The sequence below is a fragment of the Lytechinus variegatus genome, chromosome 10, assembly GCF_018143015.1.
Source record: "Lytechinus variegatus isolate NC3 chromosome 10, Lvar_3.0, whole genome shotgun sequence".
Classification (NCBI taxonomy): domain Eukaryota; kingdom Metazoa; phylum Echinodermata; class Echinoidea; order Temnopleuroida; family Toxopneustidae; genus Lytechinus; species Lytechinus variegatus.
The window spans coordinates 2,026,511-2,048,065 of record NC_054749.1 but is presented as its reverse complement, the minus strand read 5'-3'; the positions used below and the strand labels follow the sequence as shown (position 1 = coordinate 2,048,065).

The following is a 21,555-nucleotide window of genomic DNA, read 5'->3' as shown; positions in this document are numbered from 1 at the left end:
TCTATGTACATGGAAACGTGATTATATTTTTTCACAAATTTATACCGTGTTACGATTGCTCTTAGTTGAGAAAAATTTAGTGAGAAAAAATTGTAGTGAATTCAATATCCCAACTGTTTGATGCCCCTTTATAAACTTGCCCTTACGGTACACAGCCATGTCAGAAGATGCTTATCATTGCATATCAATAATAGTACACTACATTCGATTCTATGGCACATAATGAAGCCCCTACAAAAACAGTGCCAATATCTCGCTTCTGCTAGGCCGGCGAGACTAAAATTTTATTATTTTTTTTGTTTTATATATCTACTCCTCTACAGCTTTACTTCACTGTGATAGTAAATAGCACGGTTAAATTTTACAAATTTCTTGTTCAGTATATTCATTCACATAGGGGATAGCTTACCATTTTCACAGTTAGTTCCTGCAAATCCAGGGACACATGAACAGAAATACCCTGTAGCAACATCCGTACATGATCCACCATTCACACAAGGAAAGCTTAGGCAAGCACTTATTCCTGACAGAGAGAAGATTATATATAATAATTATAAAAGGAATGTCATATTTTACCCAGGGTAGCCACTTCAGTTCTGAAAACTGTTCTCCCAGTGGACTCTGCATCATGATTATGTAATTATTACCCCGACTTTAGTACAGCTACCCTGATCCGGTGGTCTAGCATTCGAGCGATATCTCCCTAACGGATACCTATTCACCTCGCCTGGGTCAAATTTCTTGCTGAAGGAAAACACGCCATGGCTGGGAATCAAACCCATGTCACACTGATTGAAAGACGAGAATCTTAATCACTAGACGGCAACGCCCCCACCATGATTTTCTATTTCAAATTTTTTTTGTAAGTACATCATATGCATATCATTGTTCAGCACTTTTTTTTGTATTTCTTTTTATTACGAGAGATTTATTCTTTCTTAAATTTTTTTTTCTAAATTTTTCATGATTTCACTTGCAGTTATGATTATGTCCACAGTGCCTCAACATTTGTAAAAATGTGTACATTCATCATTTTTAATCCAACACATCATTGCAATAAAGACTCACATTGATCATACATCATATTCATTAATATATTTCGTTAATGATACTTACTGTTTTCGCAATTAGTTCCTTCAAAACCTTGTGCACACGAGCAAGTGAAGCTAGCAATTCCATCAATACAGGTTCCACCGTTCAGACATGGTTGGCTAAAGCACTCATTAATGTCTACAAAGTAAATATTAGAGATGATGTTAAATTTCCATATTTTCTGCCGAGTGATATGATTAAACCTCTAATTTGTCTACTTTAGTGAATGTCTGACTGTTCATTTACATACAGTATATCAGAAGTCAATGTTTCTCAATCAATTACCCACTGCAACAACCATAATTGATGTGTCGTTACTTCTTTAACTACTCTTTTGAAATAGAAATTATCTTGAATAAAAATTGCGTGAACTACCATCATTGTTTTATAATGCAAATATTGTAACTTAGTATCTAGGCTGCAAGATCATATGATGTAACATAGGATACCCTTCAATCTAATCTTTCAATCAATTAATCAGTATTTAATTTCACAAGTCACTAAATTTATTTTCACTTCAATTGCTAAGATACAAAATGATTATCAAAATAATACATATCTCTCATTCTCAATTTCAACCATTCTTTTTAATTAAAAAGAAATGTTGTTTTCAGTGTTGACGAGAAGAATAGCATTCATGCAAGCAAATTGAAATACTGTACAAGCTGTTATTTTCGCGGGGTTTTTTTTTTCGCGGATTTCGCGAATTGCGATAGGCCGCGAATTTAACAACAAAATATTGACACATTTCTTAGTCAGTGCCAATGTCCCCATCAACAAAGCTTTGCTATTGAAAACATCTTATGCAGTGAGAAATCTATCATTTTATTTTTATTGGCACGTAAGTCAATTTGACTATTTGTGCCAGCTAATAACTTAACTTTTAATTTTGCTTTAATGCCTGAAAAAATAAAATTTGATTGGCTTTTGTGCCAGTTTTGAAATCTATGCCCCATTAATCAAATCAGCGGGTGCGTCGTGGTCTAGTGGTTCTGACTCTCGCCTTTCAAACAGAGGGTCATGTGTTCGAATCCTAACCATGGCATGTTTTCCTTCAGCAAGAAATTTATCCGCAATGTGCTGCACTCGACCCAGGTGAGGTGAATGGGTACCCGGCAGGATTAATTCCTTGCATGCACCGAGCGCCGGTGATGGCAGCTCGAGCTAAAGCCGGGGTAATAATAGCAGCGCTTTGTATCCTCAGGCAAAAGGCGCTTTATAAATACCGCTATTATTATCATTATATTGATTTTGATGCACCATTTATGTTTTCATGGTCTTATTTCATGCACCATTTATTGTCATGGTGTTATAATAAGTCTTATTTATTTGTCTTATAAGGTACTATCATTTTTCAATTCAATTTTCATTATTTTGTTGCGACAAGTCAATCCAGGTGAAAAAACAGAGATTGTGACCAAAATTACTCTGGAAAAACTGAGAGACTTTTGCAAACCCCCAGTGAATAAGTCTAGCAAAGTGTGATATAATATGAAATTTGGGGTGATGTTTATTTCACATTTTAACATATTCCGTCACGTCGTGACGCTAGTAAGCAAAATTTTGTTTGGAGCGTAACTGCCTAGTAAGATCAATGATTATTGTGAATTTTGCCCGTACATTTTGATGGCTTTTTGTGTCTTTGAGAAGCCCGATTTGGTTAAGTAATTTTTACCTGCTTAGATGGCAAATTTGGTTGGCATTTTGTGCCTGGATGAGAGCAGAATTTGATGGGCATTTTGGCCCCAGCGAAAAGTATACACTTTTCGCGCATAAGTATCATTATCATTTTAGATTGATTTTAAAACTTGCTATATGAGTTTATTGGAAGTCTTTGTTAAAGGTTGAAGGAGAGGGAGATGGGAATTGTTAGTAACTTTAACTATTTTTTTTTGTATTTTGTGCTTTGTATTTATTTTTTATTATTATGAACGCTTAAACCCTACCTTGAATCGTACCAACTTTTACAAATTGTTATGTTTTTAGTTGTAAATTTAATATTTACTCTTTAACGCTTATTGATTTTAATATATTCTATCAATAACTTAGTTTAGTCAGGACATTAAACCCACTTTGTTTCTCATGTACACTTCCGTTACGTGACTATCAAACCCCTCACCGTAAAAACGCTGTTAAAAATTAAAAATTAAACAGCGTTTCTATTGTGTTTATCTTAGTACGCATCTTCCATGCTAGACCTCCACGTTCCACCCCCATTATACTTTCTCACACTTGTACTCCTAGCGAGAGGAAGCCTTAACTTATTTAAAAGTATTAACTTTCTAAAAGTTATAATCAAGGTTGTTGAGATAACATGTGGTATAGATAACAACCGGTCAGATTCGAAGAAGTCAATTTTCTTTGATTTACTTTTGGATTACAAGTCATTTATTAATCCAGTCGCCCTTACAAAATGTATAAGAGACGACTGACCCTTTTCGCTTTCAAATAATGTAGATAGAGATATTGGTATATTTGGATCTTTTTGCAAGAAATTGGTTCTAGCATTTTGGTATTTTCTACAATGGAGGACATAGTGCTCCGCATCATCATTGGTTTTACAAATATCACAAAGGCCATTTGGATGCCTATGGATTTTGAATAGAAAATAGGCTGTTCTAATCCAACCTGTACGCAATCGATGGATAATTATTTCATGTTGTCTACAAAAGGCATTAAGTAAAGGTTCTTTTCTGAACGCCCAAATTTGTTGTATCAGTAAACTGATTTGTTAATGCCATTTGAGGAGCCGAATCAAATAAAAAGCAACTAAAGTCCAACAGAGGTCTAATGAGAGCTCGGTACCAAATCAGGAGCGTTTTGGTATCCTCTCCCCAATGGGTGCCAGTAATACATCTTAATATGTCAATTCTTTTTTTGCATCTAATTAGGTCACTGATGTGGTATTTCCACGTAAGCTCAGAATCAAAGGTTAAACCTAAAAATTTAAGATTCGATACAACTTCTATTTTATCGTCTCCAATATAGACATCAGTGGAAGCATTTTTCGTTTTTTTAGTGAAAATGATGATTTCGGTTTTGGTAGCAGATAATTTAAGTTTAATTTTGCTTGTACCTTCTGCAATGGAATCAATATCTGTTTGGACTTTTTTGGTTGCAATTTTAAGGTTTCGGCATCTATACCATAACGCAATGTCATCTGCAAAAATAGCTACATTCAAATAAATGCATGAGTGCGCTAGATCATTGATATAAAGATTGAACAAGAAAGGACTTATGACTCCCCCTTGGGGAGCCCTTTTGTTATTTCCTTTCGATGTGAAATGAAATTATTGACCCTTACTCTGTAAGTTCGACCTTTGATAAATTCGGTTATCCAATCAAGGATATGACCAGAGAAACCAAACGTTCATAATTTCAATATCAGAATTTTGTGGTCAATATTGTCAAAAGCCTTCTCAAGGTCAAGGAAAACCGCTATAACAAAATCGTGATTCATAAATGATTTGTGGACATCTGTGTCGAATCTTGTTAAATTATCGAAAACACTTCTATTTGGAGTAAAACCAGATTGAAGAGGTGATATTAGATTGTATTTTTTTTCGTTTAGCCAAAGTAGCCTTTTGGTTATCATTCTTTCCATATTTTTGCACAAGACCGAGGTTAATGAAAATGAAAATTGCAAAGTTTCGCGAAATTTACGGTTGGCCCTGTTTCGATTTCTAATGGCATCATTGCATTCTTTGGTCCACCATGGGTTTGGTGGGCGAGATAATTTTCTAGGATTAGTTCAGGAGTAGATAGTTCAATTGCATTTTCTATTTTTTCTATAAAATGTTATATGAATCTTGGGTAGAACCTGTGAATATTTGGCTTTGATTGATATTGTTCAATTCTTTTTTGTAAATTTCCCAATTTGTTTTATGAATAGCCCATGAACGGTTTTGGGGTTGCAAATTTTGAAAAGGGACATTCCTCTCGCTTATATTAATTTTAATTTGGATTGCAAAATGGTCACTGCCTAATGTAGTACTCATCACCTCCCACTGGCTCCTAGCAGCAAGTGTATCTGAAACCATTGTTAAGTAAAGGCAAGATAATTTGCCGGTCCCGGGGTCAGTTCGGGTATAACTCCCATCATTTAGTAATACTAGGTTATTATTGAAGATGAAATTTTCAACAATTTTACCATTTTGATCCCGGTTTGCACTCCCCCATAATGGGTTGTGACTGTTAAAATCCCTGTATATTATTACATTTTGATCGCTATCACATAAAATTGAGTCAAGATGGTCAACCCTCATAGATTTTGGATTATAAAAGTTGATAAGTGTGTAAGAAGAGGATCCAATCGTTATTTTTACTTTTTGGTATTCTTCATCTGGAGGAGTATATAGTGGGAGGTGAATTATACTGTCCCTAACGTAAAAGGCGCACCCACCCCTATTTTGCCCAATTCTTTTTTTAAGTAGTGGGGTGTACCCTTCTATGTCAAAATCTACTACCCTAACACCTAACCATGTTTCTTGTATGCACAAAAGATCAGGTTTATTTTTTTGTTCGTGCAGTAGTTGTCTTAGTTCAGGACCTTTGATGTAAATACCCTGGGCGTTCCACTGCAAGATTAACAGCGCGCTTAGCTATCCGCCACAAGCATGGCGTGATTAGCTTCTGCTTCCGCTGTATAGCCGAAGCATTTGCTCGCCGCATCCACCACCAATTTGATGCGGTTACTTTTGGTGTTGTTACCGTCTAGATTATTTATTATGAAGGCTAAAAATGCGATAAGTTGGTTAAAGCCTAAAGGCTGAAGTTGAGGCATATTGTTACCTGATTGTTGGATTGGTTTTTGGATTTGCACTGGCATTGTCTGTGCATTATTTATTTCGGCGGTGTTGTTTTGTTGTGATGCAGTGGAACGTACAGGGGAGTTACTGGGCCCTGTAGAGATTGGGGTATGAGATTGTGCGGGAGTAGTAGTTTGAACAAAGACTTTAGTGTGAGGATTAACTTTTGTATGCGCAGGCATTGTTTGAAGATGCGTAGGTTTTGAGGGAGCTTTACCTCCCGTTTGAACTGCATTGGCATAGCTTATGCCGTTTGTAATTTTTTGCTTTTGGGGAAAAGAATTTACTCTTTTGAGTGCTTCAGAATAAGGTTTTCTGTGTACTTACATTTGCACATGTTTTGCTTTTTTTGTAAGCTTCGCACCCCTGATAGGCTGCGCTATGGTGCTTTCCGCACCTTAGGCAGAAGGGGTCGTCTTTTTTTTTAGTTTTCGTGGGTATGATTTCCCCCACACCTGACACATCTTGTTTTAAATCTACAGGTTTGTTTAAGGTGACCAAAACCTTGGCAGTTTTGGCACCTTTGTACGGGTGGTACATATTTAGTGACTTTTTTAGTCATGTATCCAATGTGGATAGTTTTTGGCAGCGCTTCGCCCTGCTTGAATGACAAAATAATGGCGGTGGTGTCTATGAGTTCGCCGTTTACCCTTTTTTTAATTCTTTTTAAGCTCATCAAGGAGCTCCTTGTGTGTGACGGATTGAGTGATTGCTGTGATTACACCCTTTTCTGGCGTTTTTTTCATCCAAATAAATGCTTTTAAATACATGTTGTCAAGGGTATCTAGATTTAAGGCCCTTTTCTTTTGCCTTTCGTATTTGCATTTTATGAGGATTTTTTTTTATTTCCTTAGGTTCCCCAATTTTAGATTTGAGTTCATTCGCCACATGAATGGGGCTTAACTTTGAGATTGATTCTGATAGTGAGAAATGGAGATATGCCCCTCTATATGTACAAAAAATAAGGCTTAGAAAGTACAATTAGTGATTCGAAAAGTTAGCTAGAATTTCACTTTTTTTTTTATTTCTCAAACAAAATCAGAGCCTAAACTAATTTCTAAAATTATTTTATCAATATTTATACACTCACTGTAATATTAAAATGTATTTTCCATGAAATAATTTGATTTTATAGTCATCTGATTGACTCTGTACACACGTATGGCAGCTATTTGCATACTCATTAATATTCATAAGTCACATGACCAGAGCTTTTACAGGTGAAGATTCTGTTAACAAAATTCCACATTTTTGCACTTTTACCAACTTTTTGAGAAATGAATCGAATAAAACACAAATTCCAAAGATTGTTTAACCCCATAGATTACAGATCAAATTGTGGCATGATGAATTTTCAGATCTAAAGGTAAAAAAGTGAAATTTAAGCCACCTTTTTCCACAGTTTGTAACTGTTTTTACAGGGACATATTTATGTACAAAATACACATGAGCATTGACACTGAAATGGGCGTTGTGGCGTGCGCCTGTAATCCAAGCTGTGGGGAAGTTACAAATTGATGCAGAGGTTCGAGCCCTGGCCACGTCTTTCGGATGGTGACGTTAAAGGTCGGTCCCAGACGTAAATAATCATATCTGATTGATACACGTCTGACAAAACTTTAATACACACACACAGACCTTGAGAAGTATAGATTTGCACTAGTTTTGTTCTTTGAAATGCTGTGGAAATGTTTTGTACATCTTCCGATCATGAATTTAACAACCCAAAATGTCGGGAACACCGCGATTCTTGAAAAATTATGTATGCGAAAATAACAGCTTATACAGTATTGAGGCTTTTTTCATTATTTATCTCTAGTTTACTACATCAAACATGTTGTAGAAAGTAGAGAAATCCTTTACTTGTTTCACATCGTGAGTCGGTATATCCGGTTGGACAAGCACAGAAAAATGAAGTAAAACCATTGATGCATGAGCCACCATTGTTGCAGGGTCCACTTGCGCAGTTATCTATCGCTGAAATGCAAGAATAAATAATAATAATAATAGGCATTTAAATAGCACCAGCAATCTAGAAATAATCTATTCAGAGGTGCATTGTTATTATTACCCAGAATTAATCCTGCCGGGTAATCATTCACCTCACCTGGGTCGAGTGCAGCACAGTGTAGATAAATTTCTTCCTGAAGGAAAACACGTCATGGCTAGGATTCAAACCCACAACCCTCTTTTGAAAGGCAAGAGTCAGAACCACTAGACCACCATGCACCCACACACAATAAAAAGGAAAGGTTGAATTTCATCTTAATCATATAAAAAATTATTTCATTTTTTAAATAATTGATTTTAAGATACATTGCAGACTTTGATATTGCTAGATTTAACAGGAAGGAGAACTAAATGTATAGTGCTATTATTACTGTTTGTAGAAAACTCTCAAAACTAAGAACTCATTTAGTTACAAAAAGCACAATAGTATTCAAGATAGCATTCAAATGATACTAATATCAATACCACGATACTAACCATGATGATCCTGACAATGATAATGATGACCAGGAATAATTTTCCTGGGATGGCATAGCGATTTGCTCCACAATATTTTAAGGCTGCTACACAAACTTCTTTTGTGTAGCAGTTTCTTCTATGACCAAATGCTTATCAAATTTGGTATAAAAAACAAAAATGTTCCCTGATAAAATATAATATTCAGAATTACAATACTGTTGTTATACTGTCTGAGAAACATTTTTGACAAGTGAATTATGAATAAGTCTAATTTTAAAATCTCATTTCCACGTATGATTAACCATTACTAGGAATTTCATTTCACTGGCATTAACCATTTACAACAGTGGTGACTAGCAGTAGGAGGTTTTTCAGTCACTAAAGACAGATCTACTTACCAGTTTGACAGTTAATCCCAGTAAATCCTGGCGGACATCGACATACATATCGGTTCGGTTCATCATCACAAATGCCTCCATTCTGACAAGGATTGCTTAGGCACTCGTTAATATCTGCAAAACAAAACACCATATTAAACATGTTTGTGGGACTAAATATCATTTTGTAGGCCTACTTCATCCCTTTTTTTTATTCTTCATAATTGTCAATGTAATATTTTCATTACATTGTGATATAGAATTTTTTCCTTCTCAAATTTGATGTTTTGGAAATGGATTAGAGATTAATAGAGAATGTCTCTAGCATTAAAACATTTGCAAAAGTGCATGTGAAAATCAGTGAACTTGATGATTTAATCACTTTGTAATTTGGAGGTTCTGGTGATCATCTTTGTTTAAATTGATTTAAATTGTGTACTCTAAGCAGATTTATTTTTCCAACATTATTCTTTAAAAAGCGGAAATCCGAAAAACGCCTGTACACTCACCCTGTCCACACTGTGTGAATTGGAAGCCAGCATGGATATATTTCCATCCATATTTCCATTTCCATCTTAATTTAATTTCTATTGTAAAATAGTATACATATTTAAAACCTATACAATGTGTTGCCCAAATTGTCTTATTGTTTTTTCACAACATATGCATCATTAAATTTTTCTGCAACAGCTACAAATATTTATGTTTATATATGGTATACAATTTATTTTTGTTTGATGGAAGTGAAATAAATAAATTTGAATTTGAATATAAATATACATGTAATTACTCACACATAAATAATATAAAGGAAACATATATCTGATATCATATACTCACCCTGTTCACACCGTGTACCTTGAAAGCCAGCATCACATATACAAATATACAAGTAGTTACTCACATATAAATAATTTAAAGGAAACATATTTGATATCTATCATATACTCACCCTGTTCACACCGTGTACCTTGGAAGCCAGCATCGCATATACAAATATACAAGTAGTTACTCACATAGAAATTATGTCAAGGAAACATATATCTGATATCATATACTCACCCTGTTCACACCGTGTGCCTTGGAAGCCCGGGTCACATATACACATAAAAGAGCCAAAGGTGTCAAAGCATCTCCCAGTCCCACATAGGTTAACAGTCACTAAGCACTCATTGATATCTATTAGACAAAGAATGAGGTTAGTTTTATTATTTGTTTTATATCTGTAATTGAAAATATAATCCCCCAACAAACCAATAACAGAAGCAAAATCTCTTCCAATAAGGAATGCTTCCAGTATTCTTGGTTCCAAATCTTCCCTTAAGACATACATTTACATTTTTCCTCAATAATCAATTTCCCTTTTTATCTTGAATGACCAATTGTGGTTATTATTGCAATTGTTTGATTATTATTCATACATTGTACACGCTACGGTACTTTTTATTTTCAGCGCGTCTAAATATCAATTATTGTTATTATTAAAATCAAATGCCATGAATGTGCACACATATGATAGACTATGTTAAAGCAACTTAAATGAAGCTTGATGCTATAAAATACTTCGAGCAAGAGTCCAATAAAAACGAGTCATCTTGGCTTTCATGGTCTAATGTGTTCAGTTATTTTGATACATGTATTTTTTAACTTGTACCTGTTATGTCATACCTGGTGTAATGTAATACGAGTGTGTGTTCTATTAATGTGCAATATTTATATTCACATGCAATGTTTTCTTTATGGAGTGAGGACTGTATTCTCATGTATGTGATTGTGAATAATGTGAACACACGTGAAATAATAAATCAATCAATCAATAACTAAATCAATAAATCAATCAATCAATAAATAAATAAATCAATCAATAAATAAATCAATCAATAAAAGAATGACCAAATCAATAAACAAGTGGAATGCCTCTGCCTCTGGCTGTCTCACCTGCATCACGCGGTTCAATATAGCAGCAGTGCTGAATTTGAATACTACTCTAACTCGCACAAGATGTTCAGTGATACATGTTTACTCTTATGTCCACTTTTTATGAACTAGACCAATAAACTTACAGAGATATGATGGTTACTCAACAAAAAACCCCAACATGGCCAAAGTTCATTGACCTTACATGACCTTTGACCTTGATCATGTGACCTGAAACTCGAACAGGATGTTCAGTGATACTTGATTACTCTTATGTACAAGTTTCATGAATCAGATCCATAAACTTTCAAAGTTATGATGGTAATTCAACAGATACACCCAATTTGGCCAAAGTTCATTGACCTTTGACCTTGGTCATGTGACCTGAAATGCGCACAGGATGTTCAGTGATACTTGATTACTCTAATGTCCAAGTTTAATGAACTAGACCAATAAACTTTCAAAGTTATGATGGTAATTCAACAGATACCCCCGATTCGGCCAAAGTTCATTGACCCTATATGACCTTTGACCTTAATCATGAGACCTGAAACTTGCACAAAAATTTTCAGTGATGCTTGATTACTATTATGTCTAAGTTTCATGAATCAGATCCATAAACTTTCAAAGTTATGATGGGAATTCAACAGATATCCCCAATTCGGCCAAAGTTCATTGACCCTAAATGACCTTTGACCTTGGTCATGTGACGTGAAACTCATGCAGGATGTTCAGTGATACTTGATTAACCTTATGTCTAAGTTTCATGAACTAGGTCCATATATTTTCCAAGTTATGATGACATTTCAAAAACTTAACCTCAGGTTAAGATTTCGAGGTTGATTCCTCCAACATGGTCTAAGTTCATTGACCCTAAATGACCTTTGACCTTGGTCATGTGACATGAAACTCTAATAGGATGTTCAGTAATACTTGATTAACCTTATGGCCAAGTTTTATTTACTAGGTCCATATACTTTCTAAGTTATGACGTCATTTCAAAAACTTAACCTCAGGTTAAGATTTGATGTTGACGCCGCCGCCGCCGTCAGAAAAGCGGCGCCTATAGTCTCACTTTGCTTCGCAGGTGAGACAAAAAATGAATAAATAAATCAATGGACAGATTAATAAATAACTAGTACACAAATACAGATTAATTAATAAATAAATATATTAATAAATTAATAAACATTTAACATACTTTGTTCACAGTTGTCACCAGTGTACCCAGTTGTACAATCACAGGTATAACCACGCGTTGCTGTGTTATCTTCCCGACACGTACCTCCAAAGAAACATCGAGCAACATCACATGGTGCTGCAAAGAAAAGAGCAAGAAAACCATCAGGGGGCTGTTTCATAAAGCTGTTCGTAAGTTAAGAGCGACTTTAAGAACTGGTGAACCTTTCTTATGCGCTAAACCATCGCCAATGGCATACAGCATTTACCACAAGAAAGGATCACCAATCATTTTTAAAGTCGCTCTGAACTTACAGTTTTATGAAACACCCACCTGATAAATCCATAACAGATAGAAGAACGGTAAATAAAAAAAGCTTATGTGTAACAGGTGGGTGTTTCATAAAGCTGTTTGTAAAGTTGCGAGCTACTTTACGCACGACTGGAACATGTTATTAGGTCATAAATCAATTACAAAGGGATATCACATAATACAATAAGGGAACACCAGTTGTGCATAAAGTCAATCGTATCTTACAAACAGCTTTGTGAAACACCCACCTGGGTTAATCTAAGCTGAATATCATTTCACAATGGTCAAAACCAGCATCGCAATCTTAAAAACTTTAGAGTTCACTACAGTGTTTTTAAGCTAATCTTGTATTCAATGATTTTTTTTTTCTCTTTCACTTGCTGCACTCACTCAAAATAAGTTCCATCATAGACAATTTCTGGCAGTGATCACTCTTGTGATGAATGTGATGTTAATTATCATAACATTGGGATTTTTAACTCTCCTCAGGTCCTTTTAAGGGGCATTTCGGTGACAATTCCCTAAATTCTAAATGACGATGGGCTCGATTCACTCACTGATATAAACAAAGCATATTTGGGACTGCAAGGAAATGACTATTGACAATTAAAGGTTTGCTAAGCCGATATAGTAAGTGAACTATGTTTTGAAATGGTAAATAAAGGTTTATTCATCTAAACTTTCAGTTGATATTTCTTTCTAGGATTCCACAACACAATTGGTTTCAATACCATACTTTATCCGTATTATTTATTTTGTAATTTTCTGTGTCACCATCACCTTGTAAATACATCGCAATTCGGCCTTAGCCGCGATAATGTCTTGATTTTCATTAATAAACCATTTATCTAACATCTATCTATCTCATGATAGAAACCAATACTAAAGGGAGATGGAATCTTATTATGTACCAAGTTATCCATTCTGCAACCTTTTTAACATTCATATAAGTTTCTTTTTTTTCATTTTAAATCTGCTGCTTTACCAAAGACGGGAAACTCACGTGTATCTGTTGTACCAAAATCTTGACTGAGGTTGTAGTCTACACCGTCTGCAGTTGTTTCCAGAGAAACTATGTAAGTTGTGGTGGGGTCAAGGCCGGAGAACGTTGCAGATGGCTGGAAAATTGTTTGGGGAGATGCAGCTGGGCTCCCATCAAGATTTTGGAGAGATATCCTGTATTGAACGACTCCAGGCTGTGCCGGCCAATCAAAAGTAAGTGTAGTGGTCGTTGGGGTGTAAGTAAGTGGAATGTTTCTTCCTGTGTGAATAAACAATGATTAAAATCAAAATAGCATTAACACTTGTCATATTCATAACATTGATAACATAAATATTGATACTGTATAAATGATACAAGTAATAATGATAGCAATGATAATGATAGTAATAATAATAATAATGATGAGTCCTTTTCATCCTGATACTTCATGTGTAATTACATACCCTCAGTTACTGAAACATGAACACAACTGCATGTGGGTATTAGTGCAATCATTTGAAATAATTGAAAGCTGTATCAGTAATAACAAAATAATATAAACAGGAGAAATCAAATGAGAAAGGTGAAAAAGAACAAGAAATAAGGGCCTGTTCGATAAAGAGTAAACACTAATGTCACTTTGCAACGACCAAGGGAACATGTATCAACAGCCAATCACAATCAAGATTTCCATAATAGTTGCCATAATGGCAAAGTTGCAATAGTTGTAACTCTTTATTCTATGGGCCCCCAAGAGTATACTCAGTTTTTACTCACCTATTTGGCATCTAGGACCCTGGAAAGAAGCAGTACATGAACACACGTACTGATTGATACCATCGTTACAAGTTCCTCCATTTGCACAGGGAAAGCTAAGACACTCATCAATATCTGTTCAAAGAAAATTGGAAACAAGTCTTCAAGCAACTTGTGATGTAAGAAGAATTGATTGTCCTTTTGAATACTATGCATCTGCTAAGGCTTAAAGATCCCTTAAAGATCCCTCAATTGCTTCTTCCGCCATCATGATAAGATATTTCAATGTATGTAATGACCTTGATGATCTTTGACTTTTGACCTTGAAAATCTATAATTAGATCATGGTTCATATTACGCATACTTGAATCAAATTCAAAGTTTATGTGTTAGATGGAAGCAGGAGGATAAAAATACAACAAATAACACTTAATATTTCATGAGAATTAGGATTAAAACACAAAGGAATCCTGATGTGGAGCTGATCATTTCAAACACTTGCTATTCTAAATAATGTATATATCATTTTATGATGAATTTGATAATCACTCTCAAATAATAATAATAATAATAATAGACAGTTCTTGTATAGCGCATAACACATTATAAATAACGTCTCTATGCGCTTCCAAAGGACTTGGATATTATTACCCTGGCTTTAGCCCCGCAGCCTTTTTACAGCGCGGTGGCATTTCAAGGAATAAATTCCTGCCAGGTACCCATTCACCTCACCTGGGTTGAGTGCAGCACAATGTGGATAAATTTCTTGCTGAAGGAAACTACGCCATGGCTGGGATTTGAACCCACGACCCTCTGTTTCAAAGTCCGGAGACTAATCCACTGGGCCACAACGCTCCAAATATTGCTTTGTCTGACTTCTAATGAACAACAGTATTATGTTAAAGAAATATCCTACTTCTTTCACAGTTTGTTCCAGTGAAGCCAGGAGGGCAAACACACTGGAACGATGGGAAAAGATTGATACACGTTCCTCCATTCTGACAAGGTGGTGGGTTACATGCGTCCAATTCTGTGTATGAGATATCAGGAAAATATTGACAAAAATAATTAAAACTTCACAACATAATTTTAAGACTAAAAAAAAAAAAAAAACCATAATGAATAGAATTGATAAAGAAAATATTGCCAAATATGTTTAAAACTTATAAATATAATTTAATAATTAAACAAGTGGAATGCCTCTGGCCGTCTCACCTGCATCACGCGGTTCAATATAGCAGCAGTGCTGACTTTGCATACTACTCTAACTCGCACAAGATGTTCAGTGATACATGGTTACTCTTATGTCCTCTTTTTAAGAACTAGACCAATAAACTTACAGAGATATGATGGTTATTCAACAAAAAACCCCAACATGGCCAAAGTTCATTGACCTTACATGACCTTTGACCTTGATCATGTGACCTGAAACTGGAACAGGATGTTCAGTGATACTTGATTACTCTTATGTACAAGTTTCATGAATCAGATCCATAAACTTTCAAAGTTATGATGGTAATTCAACAGATACACCCAATTCGGCTAAAGTTCATTGACCTTTGACCTTGGACATGTGACCTGAAACACGCACAGGATGTTCAGTGATACTTGGTTACTCTAATGTCCAAGTTTAATGAACTAGACCAATAAACTTTCAAAGTTATGATGGTAATTCAACAGATACCCCCGATTCGGCCAAAGTTCATTGACCCTAAATGACCTTTGACCTTAATCATGAGACCTGAAACTTGCACAAAATGTTCAGTGATGCTTGATTACTATTATGTCCAAGTTTCATGAATCAGATCCATAAACTTTCAAAGTTATGATGGGAATTCAACAGATATCCCCAATTCGGCCAAAGTTCATTGACCCTAAATGACCTTTGACCTTGATCATGTGACCTGAAACTTGCACAAAATGTTCAGTGATGCTTGATTACTATTATGTCCAAGTTTCATGAATCAGATCCATAAACTTTCAAAGTTATGATGGGAATTCAACAGATATCCCCAATTCGTCCAAAGTTCATTGACCCTAAATGACCTTTGACCTTGGTCATGTGACGTGAAACTCATGCAGGATGTTCATTGATACTTGATTAACCTTATGTCCAAGTTTCATGAACTAGGTCCATATATTTTCTAAGTTATGATGACATTTCAAAAACTTAACCTCAGGTTAAGATTTCGATGTTGATTCCTCCAACATGGTCTAAGTTCATTGACCCTAAATGACCTTTGACCTTGGTCATGTGACATGAAACTCTAATAGGATGTTTAGTAATACTTGATTAACCTTATGGCCAAGTTTTATTAACTAGGTCCATATACTTTCTAAGTTATGATGTCATTTCAAAAACTTAACCTCAGGTTAAGATTTGATGTTGACGCCGCCGCCGCCGCCGTCGGAAAAGCGGCGCCTATAGTCTCACTTTGCTTCGCAGGTGAGACAAAAAAAATCACTAATCAACAAGAGATTCTGGTAAAGAAAATATTGACTTCAAAATTGTTTCAAACTCGCATAAGCGGGAATCCCAGTAGTAGGGGGGACACATTTTCAAACAGCAACACAACTTATCACTTATCCACAGAGATTTTGATGAAGTAAATATTGACAAATTAAATGTAAAAAACTTTAAGACTGAAAATCTAATCATTAAAAAAAAAAAAAACACATACCTTGGCATTAATAAACGGAAGCATACAAGTACACCAAAATTTCATTCATCATTTATTACATATGCCATTTTTATTTTCGAAATGTAATGTATGTAACCCAGTATTATGGAGATTAATAGACTTAAAAAAGGCATTTAATATGGATCACACACTTAATATTTTTTTTTAACTTTCAATTACAAGCAACTGTTTATCAGAAACCAGGGGCCTGTTTCATACAGACCATTATGGTTAAGGGACAAGTCCACCCCTATAAAAAGCTGGTTTGAATAAAGAGATAAATCCAACAAGCAACAACAGTGAAAATTTATCAAAATCGGATGTAAAATAAGAAAGCTATGAGGTTTTGAAGTTTTGCTTAAATTTCACAAAATAGTTATATGCACATCCTGGTCAGTTTGCAAATGGGGGGGGGGGTGACGACCTCATCCACTCACTAATTTGGGGGGATTTTATTACATGGAATATGAAATATTCTAATTCTCCTCTCATTGTCATGTGAAACAAAGTTTCATTCCTTTCTGAACATGTGCAGGCCTATATACCATTGGTTTAACATTTTGTGGTTCAAACAAGAGGGTCCTTAATTGTCAAATCTATGAAAATTGAAATATTGTATAATTCAAACAAGAAACAAAAGAAATAGCGAGTGGGGACATCATCAACTCTCTAATTTGCATATCACTGACTTGTGCATGTAACTGTATTTTGAAAAGTTAAGAAAACTTTAAAATGTCATAGCTTCCATATTTCACATTTGATTTTGATGAAGTATTCAGTGTTATGCTGGATTGTTTTTTTCTCTTTTTATTCAAATTAACTTTTTTCTGGGGTGAAGTTAACCTTTAAACTTTGCCATAAGGGTGATTACCATGGAAAGCTTTTTTATTGATTGACTGCTGGAGACATGTTTTCATAACAGTTACCACCATGGCAATGTTACTAGAATCGTAAGTTCTTAATGAAACAGGCTTCTGACATTGATCAACTCACGCATAGCACACGTTGTTCCGGAAAACCCTGATGGGCAAATGCAGGTGAAAGACTGCGCTCCATCTATACAAGTAGCTCCATTCAGGCAAGGGTTATTTCGACAATCGTCATCGTCTGTTGAAAAAAATGGAGATATCCATTGTGTATTGATATGATTGATATCAGTGGTACTCGAATAGCCAAAAAGAATAAGTGGTAGCCAAGAATACATTAATATCTTGGTAACTCCCGTAGAACTCTTCAGGACAGCGTTTTGCTGATAAAAGCCAAGCTGGCATATCACCAATTACCTAGGAAACATTTTCCGTCTAGGTTCTAGATTAATCAGCCATAACCGCTGATCTTATGAATGACAGATATTACTATCGGGCCTTTTTATGAAAGTGGAGACAATGGCAGAGTCGGGATTCGAACTCACAATCATGAGTCCACTGAACCAGACAACCCGTAATAATAGACAGATATATAATTTCACAAACAGCGAGTTGGGTTCATGGCAACAATAGATATGTTTTATGTGTGCCATGTGTGTATTGGGGAATTTTAATAATGAATTAAGAATTAGGTGAGGCTGTAGGCTTCATGCCATTTGTTAATACTTACTTATTTCACAGTGAATACCAGAGAAACCTTGGACACAGTTACAAATGTATAACCCTGGGAAGTCCAGACATGTTCCGCCATTCTGACATGGAGTACTTGCACATTCATTGATGTCTGGATAGAAAACACACAAAATTAACGGATGATACAAACTGGAACACATCATCCATTTGATTGATTTGACTCATTTGGGTTCCACATATAATAAAAACAGTTACTTACAATGCATGTACATGTATTTACATTGAGACCAATGTATGTACGAAGACACCCAATGAATGACAAAATAATTTTTTTTTCATATTGAAGAAATGTATTCTGATTGGTTTAGATTCATGAAATTGGTTTGATATTGAAAATGTTTATCGTTATTTTTAGCGCTATTGGAAATAATATGTAGTATCAACGCAGTGGAAACCAGTCATTTTTATCTGATATTGCACAATTATTATTGATTTGCTCATTCATTCATGTCTTTAATTAGAAAATGCCCTCATTAAGGACCCTGTACAATGATAACATATCCGAACCGATTCAGTCACACTAAAACATAGTGGGGCATAGACGAATGTCCTTCTATGCCATGAAATATCCCAGAATCACAATTATAGATTTCATAACCATTATTCATTCAGGTTCCGAGAGTTGTTCTATGATACACAAGTTAAAAGTAATAGTTACTTTGATACTGACATTCTCTTTTGGTTTCACAATTTTAGATATCTGCATGCCACCCTGAGCATTTGATAGCAGAGCTGCCAACCTGAAATAAAGCTGAAAATCAGTATTTTGATGACATCAGTATTTTCAATGAAATACCATAAGACAACACATAAAACGGAAACTTTAGAAATCAGTATTTTGCATGAAACATCAGTATTCTTCTGATTTTTCAGTACTAAATACTGAAAATCCATACTACTTGGCAGCTCTGTGATAGCCTTGCATTTCAATTCATGCTCGCATTTTCAGAATGATTTTTTGATGGATGGACTTTTTGCCTTTTTCCAGGATTTGAACACCTTTCAACCACATACATATGAAGGCTATTGAGACTGACTTACCCGTAGCGCATGTTGGTCCCTCGTACCCTGTAGGACACTGACATCGGAAGAACCCCAACTGATCAAAGCATGTGGCACCATTCATGCATGGTCCCGATAAGCATTCATTGATATCTGCATTTGTGATCCAATTGTGTATTAAGTGATAATGGCAAGACATATGACGATGAATATTACAATGAAAATACTGATAAATCTATAAATAGGTGTTAATTCAAAGATATTATTAGATTATTGAATTGATATTTTGAATAGTGTAATGATCATCATGATGATACCAATAAATAAATACAAAAACAATTTCCTAATGTATTAAACCATAGAGACTGCCATAGCTTAGTTTCAACTGACGATTAAGTTGAGGCAAACAGTTTCCGTTGCTAAAGGTGCACAAAAGATTCCAAAGGAATTAGGTTCCTCTGATGTTCAATGCAATTTCATTTTAAAAACCAGGAAATTAATGAGGTTTTACACTTGGATATTTCACAATTCAGTTCAAGGACCACAGTGGACCAGATGGTAAATATGAAAACATAATCTTTATTTCAGTATGCTTAAAAACTTGGGATATGTTTGATCCGTTCCAATTCTGAAACAAAATACTTATTTTGACTCCATACTTTTTTTAGTACTCACACACAACAAGTCATGTATTCATCATGTCATCAAAAAGTGGCAGTGAAAAGGAATCATTACAAATACCCAAACTGCACTTTGTATGGCATGTATGTCTGTATTAAACCAGTGAAGAATAATTTCACCAATCTGAAAGAAAAGTTCAGTTTCACAGGCCTAAACTCCTTTTGCTGTTGGCTTCTACCGTGGCTCAACAGGAAATATATTATGAGTCTGGCTCTGACCTGTTTCACAGTTTATCCCACCAAAGGCCATTGGACATCTACACTCGTACGCGTTTACACCATCCACGCAAGTTCCTCCATTGAGGCATGGTTGACTGGCACACTCATCAGTTGCTTTTGAAGAAGAAAAAAATAGACAGCAAATATTTTAGTGTTTATTGGTGTAGATGTACAAACAGGGCAACACCAGTCATTTAACATTTTGCTAAGTTTGTGGTGTTACTTCAACACCCTTGGGTTTTAGCTTCAATTGAACACCTCTTCTTATTACTTTTACACAGTTTGGTGTTATGTTCAAACTCTAGAGTGTAATTATATCACAAGGTGTGATCCACTAGGGACATCAACTGGTTTGAAGGAGAAAATATCGTCGGCCTTATGCCAAAAGGGCCTTAACTGCTTTTGGCCATTCCGAGATAATGGCGTTTATAAAGGTTTTGGCCTCTCTAATAATCAAAAGTTTGTGGTCGTTTTTTTGCTTTTGAAGCCAATTTCGATAAACGTGTTAAGTTATTAAGTTTTACATGAAATGTGTTAAATTTATTATAAAATATTCAGAACCCCTAAAATCGGGTTAAGGCCCTTTTGGCATAAGGCTTACGTTATGTAATACATTGATTAGGAGTTGACCAGAAAAAAGAGAACAAGTAATCTCTGCAAAATTTCAATTGTTTCCTAAAGTATAATCAACCTTTTTAGATATTTCAAGAAAGCATTGATGGAGAAATTAAAGAAAATCTGGCTGAATCAAATGGCAATGATCCAGTGGTCTAATTATATATGAAACTAATATCACTGATCAACTTACGAGATTCGCAGTTTACTCCGGTGAACCCAAGTGCACATCTGCACACATAGCTTAACAGAGCATCTATACAGGTACCGCCATTGAGACAGGGCATCGAATTACATTCATTAATTTCTAAATGATTTAAGGAAAAGAGTGTTGAGAAAAGAATTAATGTACAGAAAGCACCACAATTATTTCAATGTATAACAAAAAAACTACATATAATTACAAAGAATTTATTTGAAAAATGTTTACTATCTACTGTTTGCATAGTTATTATTTTGTACAACTTTACAAATACGAAGGAAATTCAAAATTTACTGGAGATAATGATTTCTATCTGAATTTTCTAATGCTTTGGAAATAACGTAAAGCATTTATTTACTGTTCATGTATTTTTCTATCACACACTTTAGAATACTGGAATTATTTAGCAATTTTTAAGCTTCAACCCACCTTAATGATTATTTAATTTGTCATCCCCAACTGGTGAAAGTTTTCTGTATTACTGGAATTATTTTCTCTTTTTATTCTATTATTTTACTAGGCTTAGTCATTTTTATGTATTTTGGTTTACTCCTACACTAAAAGGATGGTGTAACATTTATGTTTTGTAATTTGTGACTGTGTTTACTTTCCCCACTGTGGTTTTATGTCTCATTGAAAGGCAT

At 35.0% G+C, this 21,555-nt stretch overlaps 1 protein-coding gene across 1 annotated transcript in view; it reads right to left on the bottom strand.

Moving 5' to 3' along the window:
• The window catches only part of LOC121422565 (fibrillin-1-like), a 100,351-nt gene that overhangs the window by 66,333 nt on the left and 12,463 nt on the right, over window positions 1-21,555 (bottom strand). The window contains 14 exon segments of the mRNA XM_041617711.1: window positions 410-523; window positions 1,117-1,230; window positions 7,764-7,877; window positions 8,768-8,881; window positions 9,809-9,925; window positions 11,865-11,981; window positions 13,159-13,416; window positions 13,915-14,028; window positions 14,810-14,923; window positions 17,568-17,681; window positions 18,171-18,284; window positions 19,235-19,348; window positions 20,095-20,208; window positions 20,903-21,016. Coding sequence (XP_041473645.1) covers window positions 410-523; window positions 1,117-1,230; window positions 7,764-7,877; window positions 8,768-8,881; window positions 9,809-9,925; window positions 11,865-11,981; window positions 13,159-13,416; window positions 13,915-14,028; window positions 14,810-14,923; window positions 17,568-17,681; window positions 18,171-18,284; window positions 19,235-19,348; window positions 20,095-20,208; window positions 20,903-21,016 — 1,746 coding nt within the window.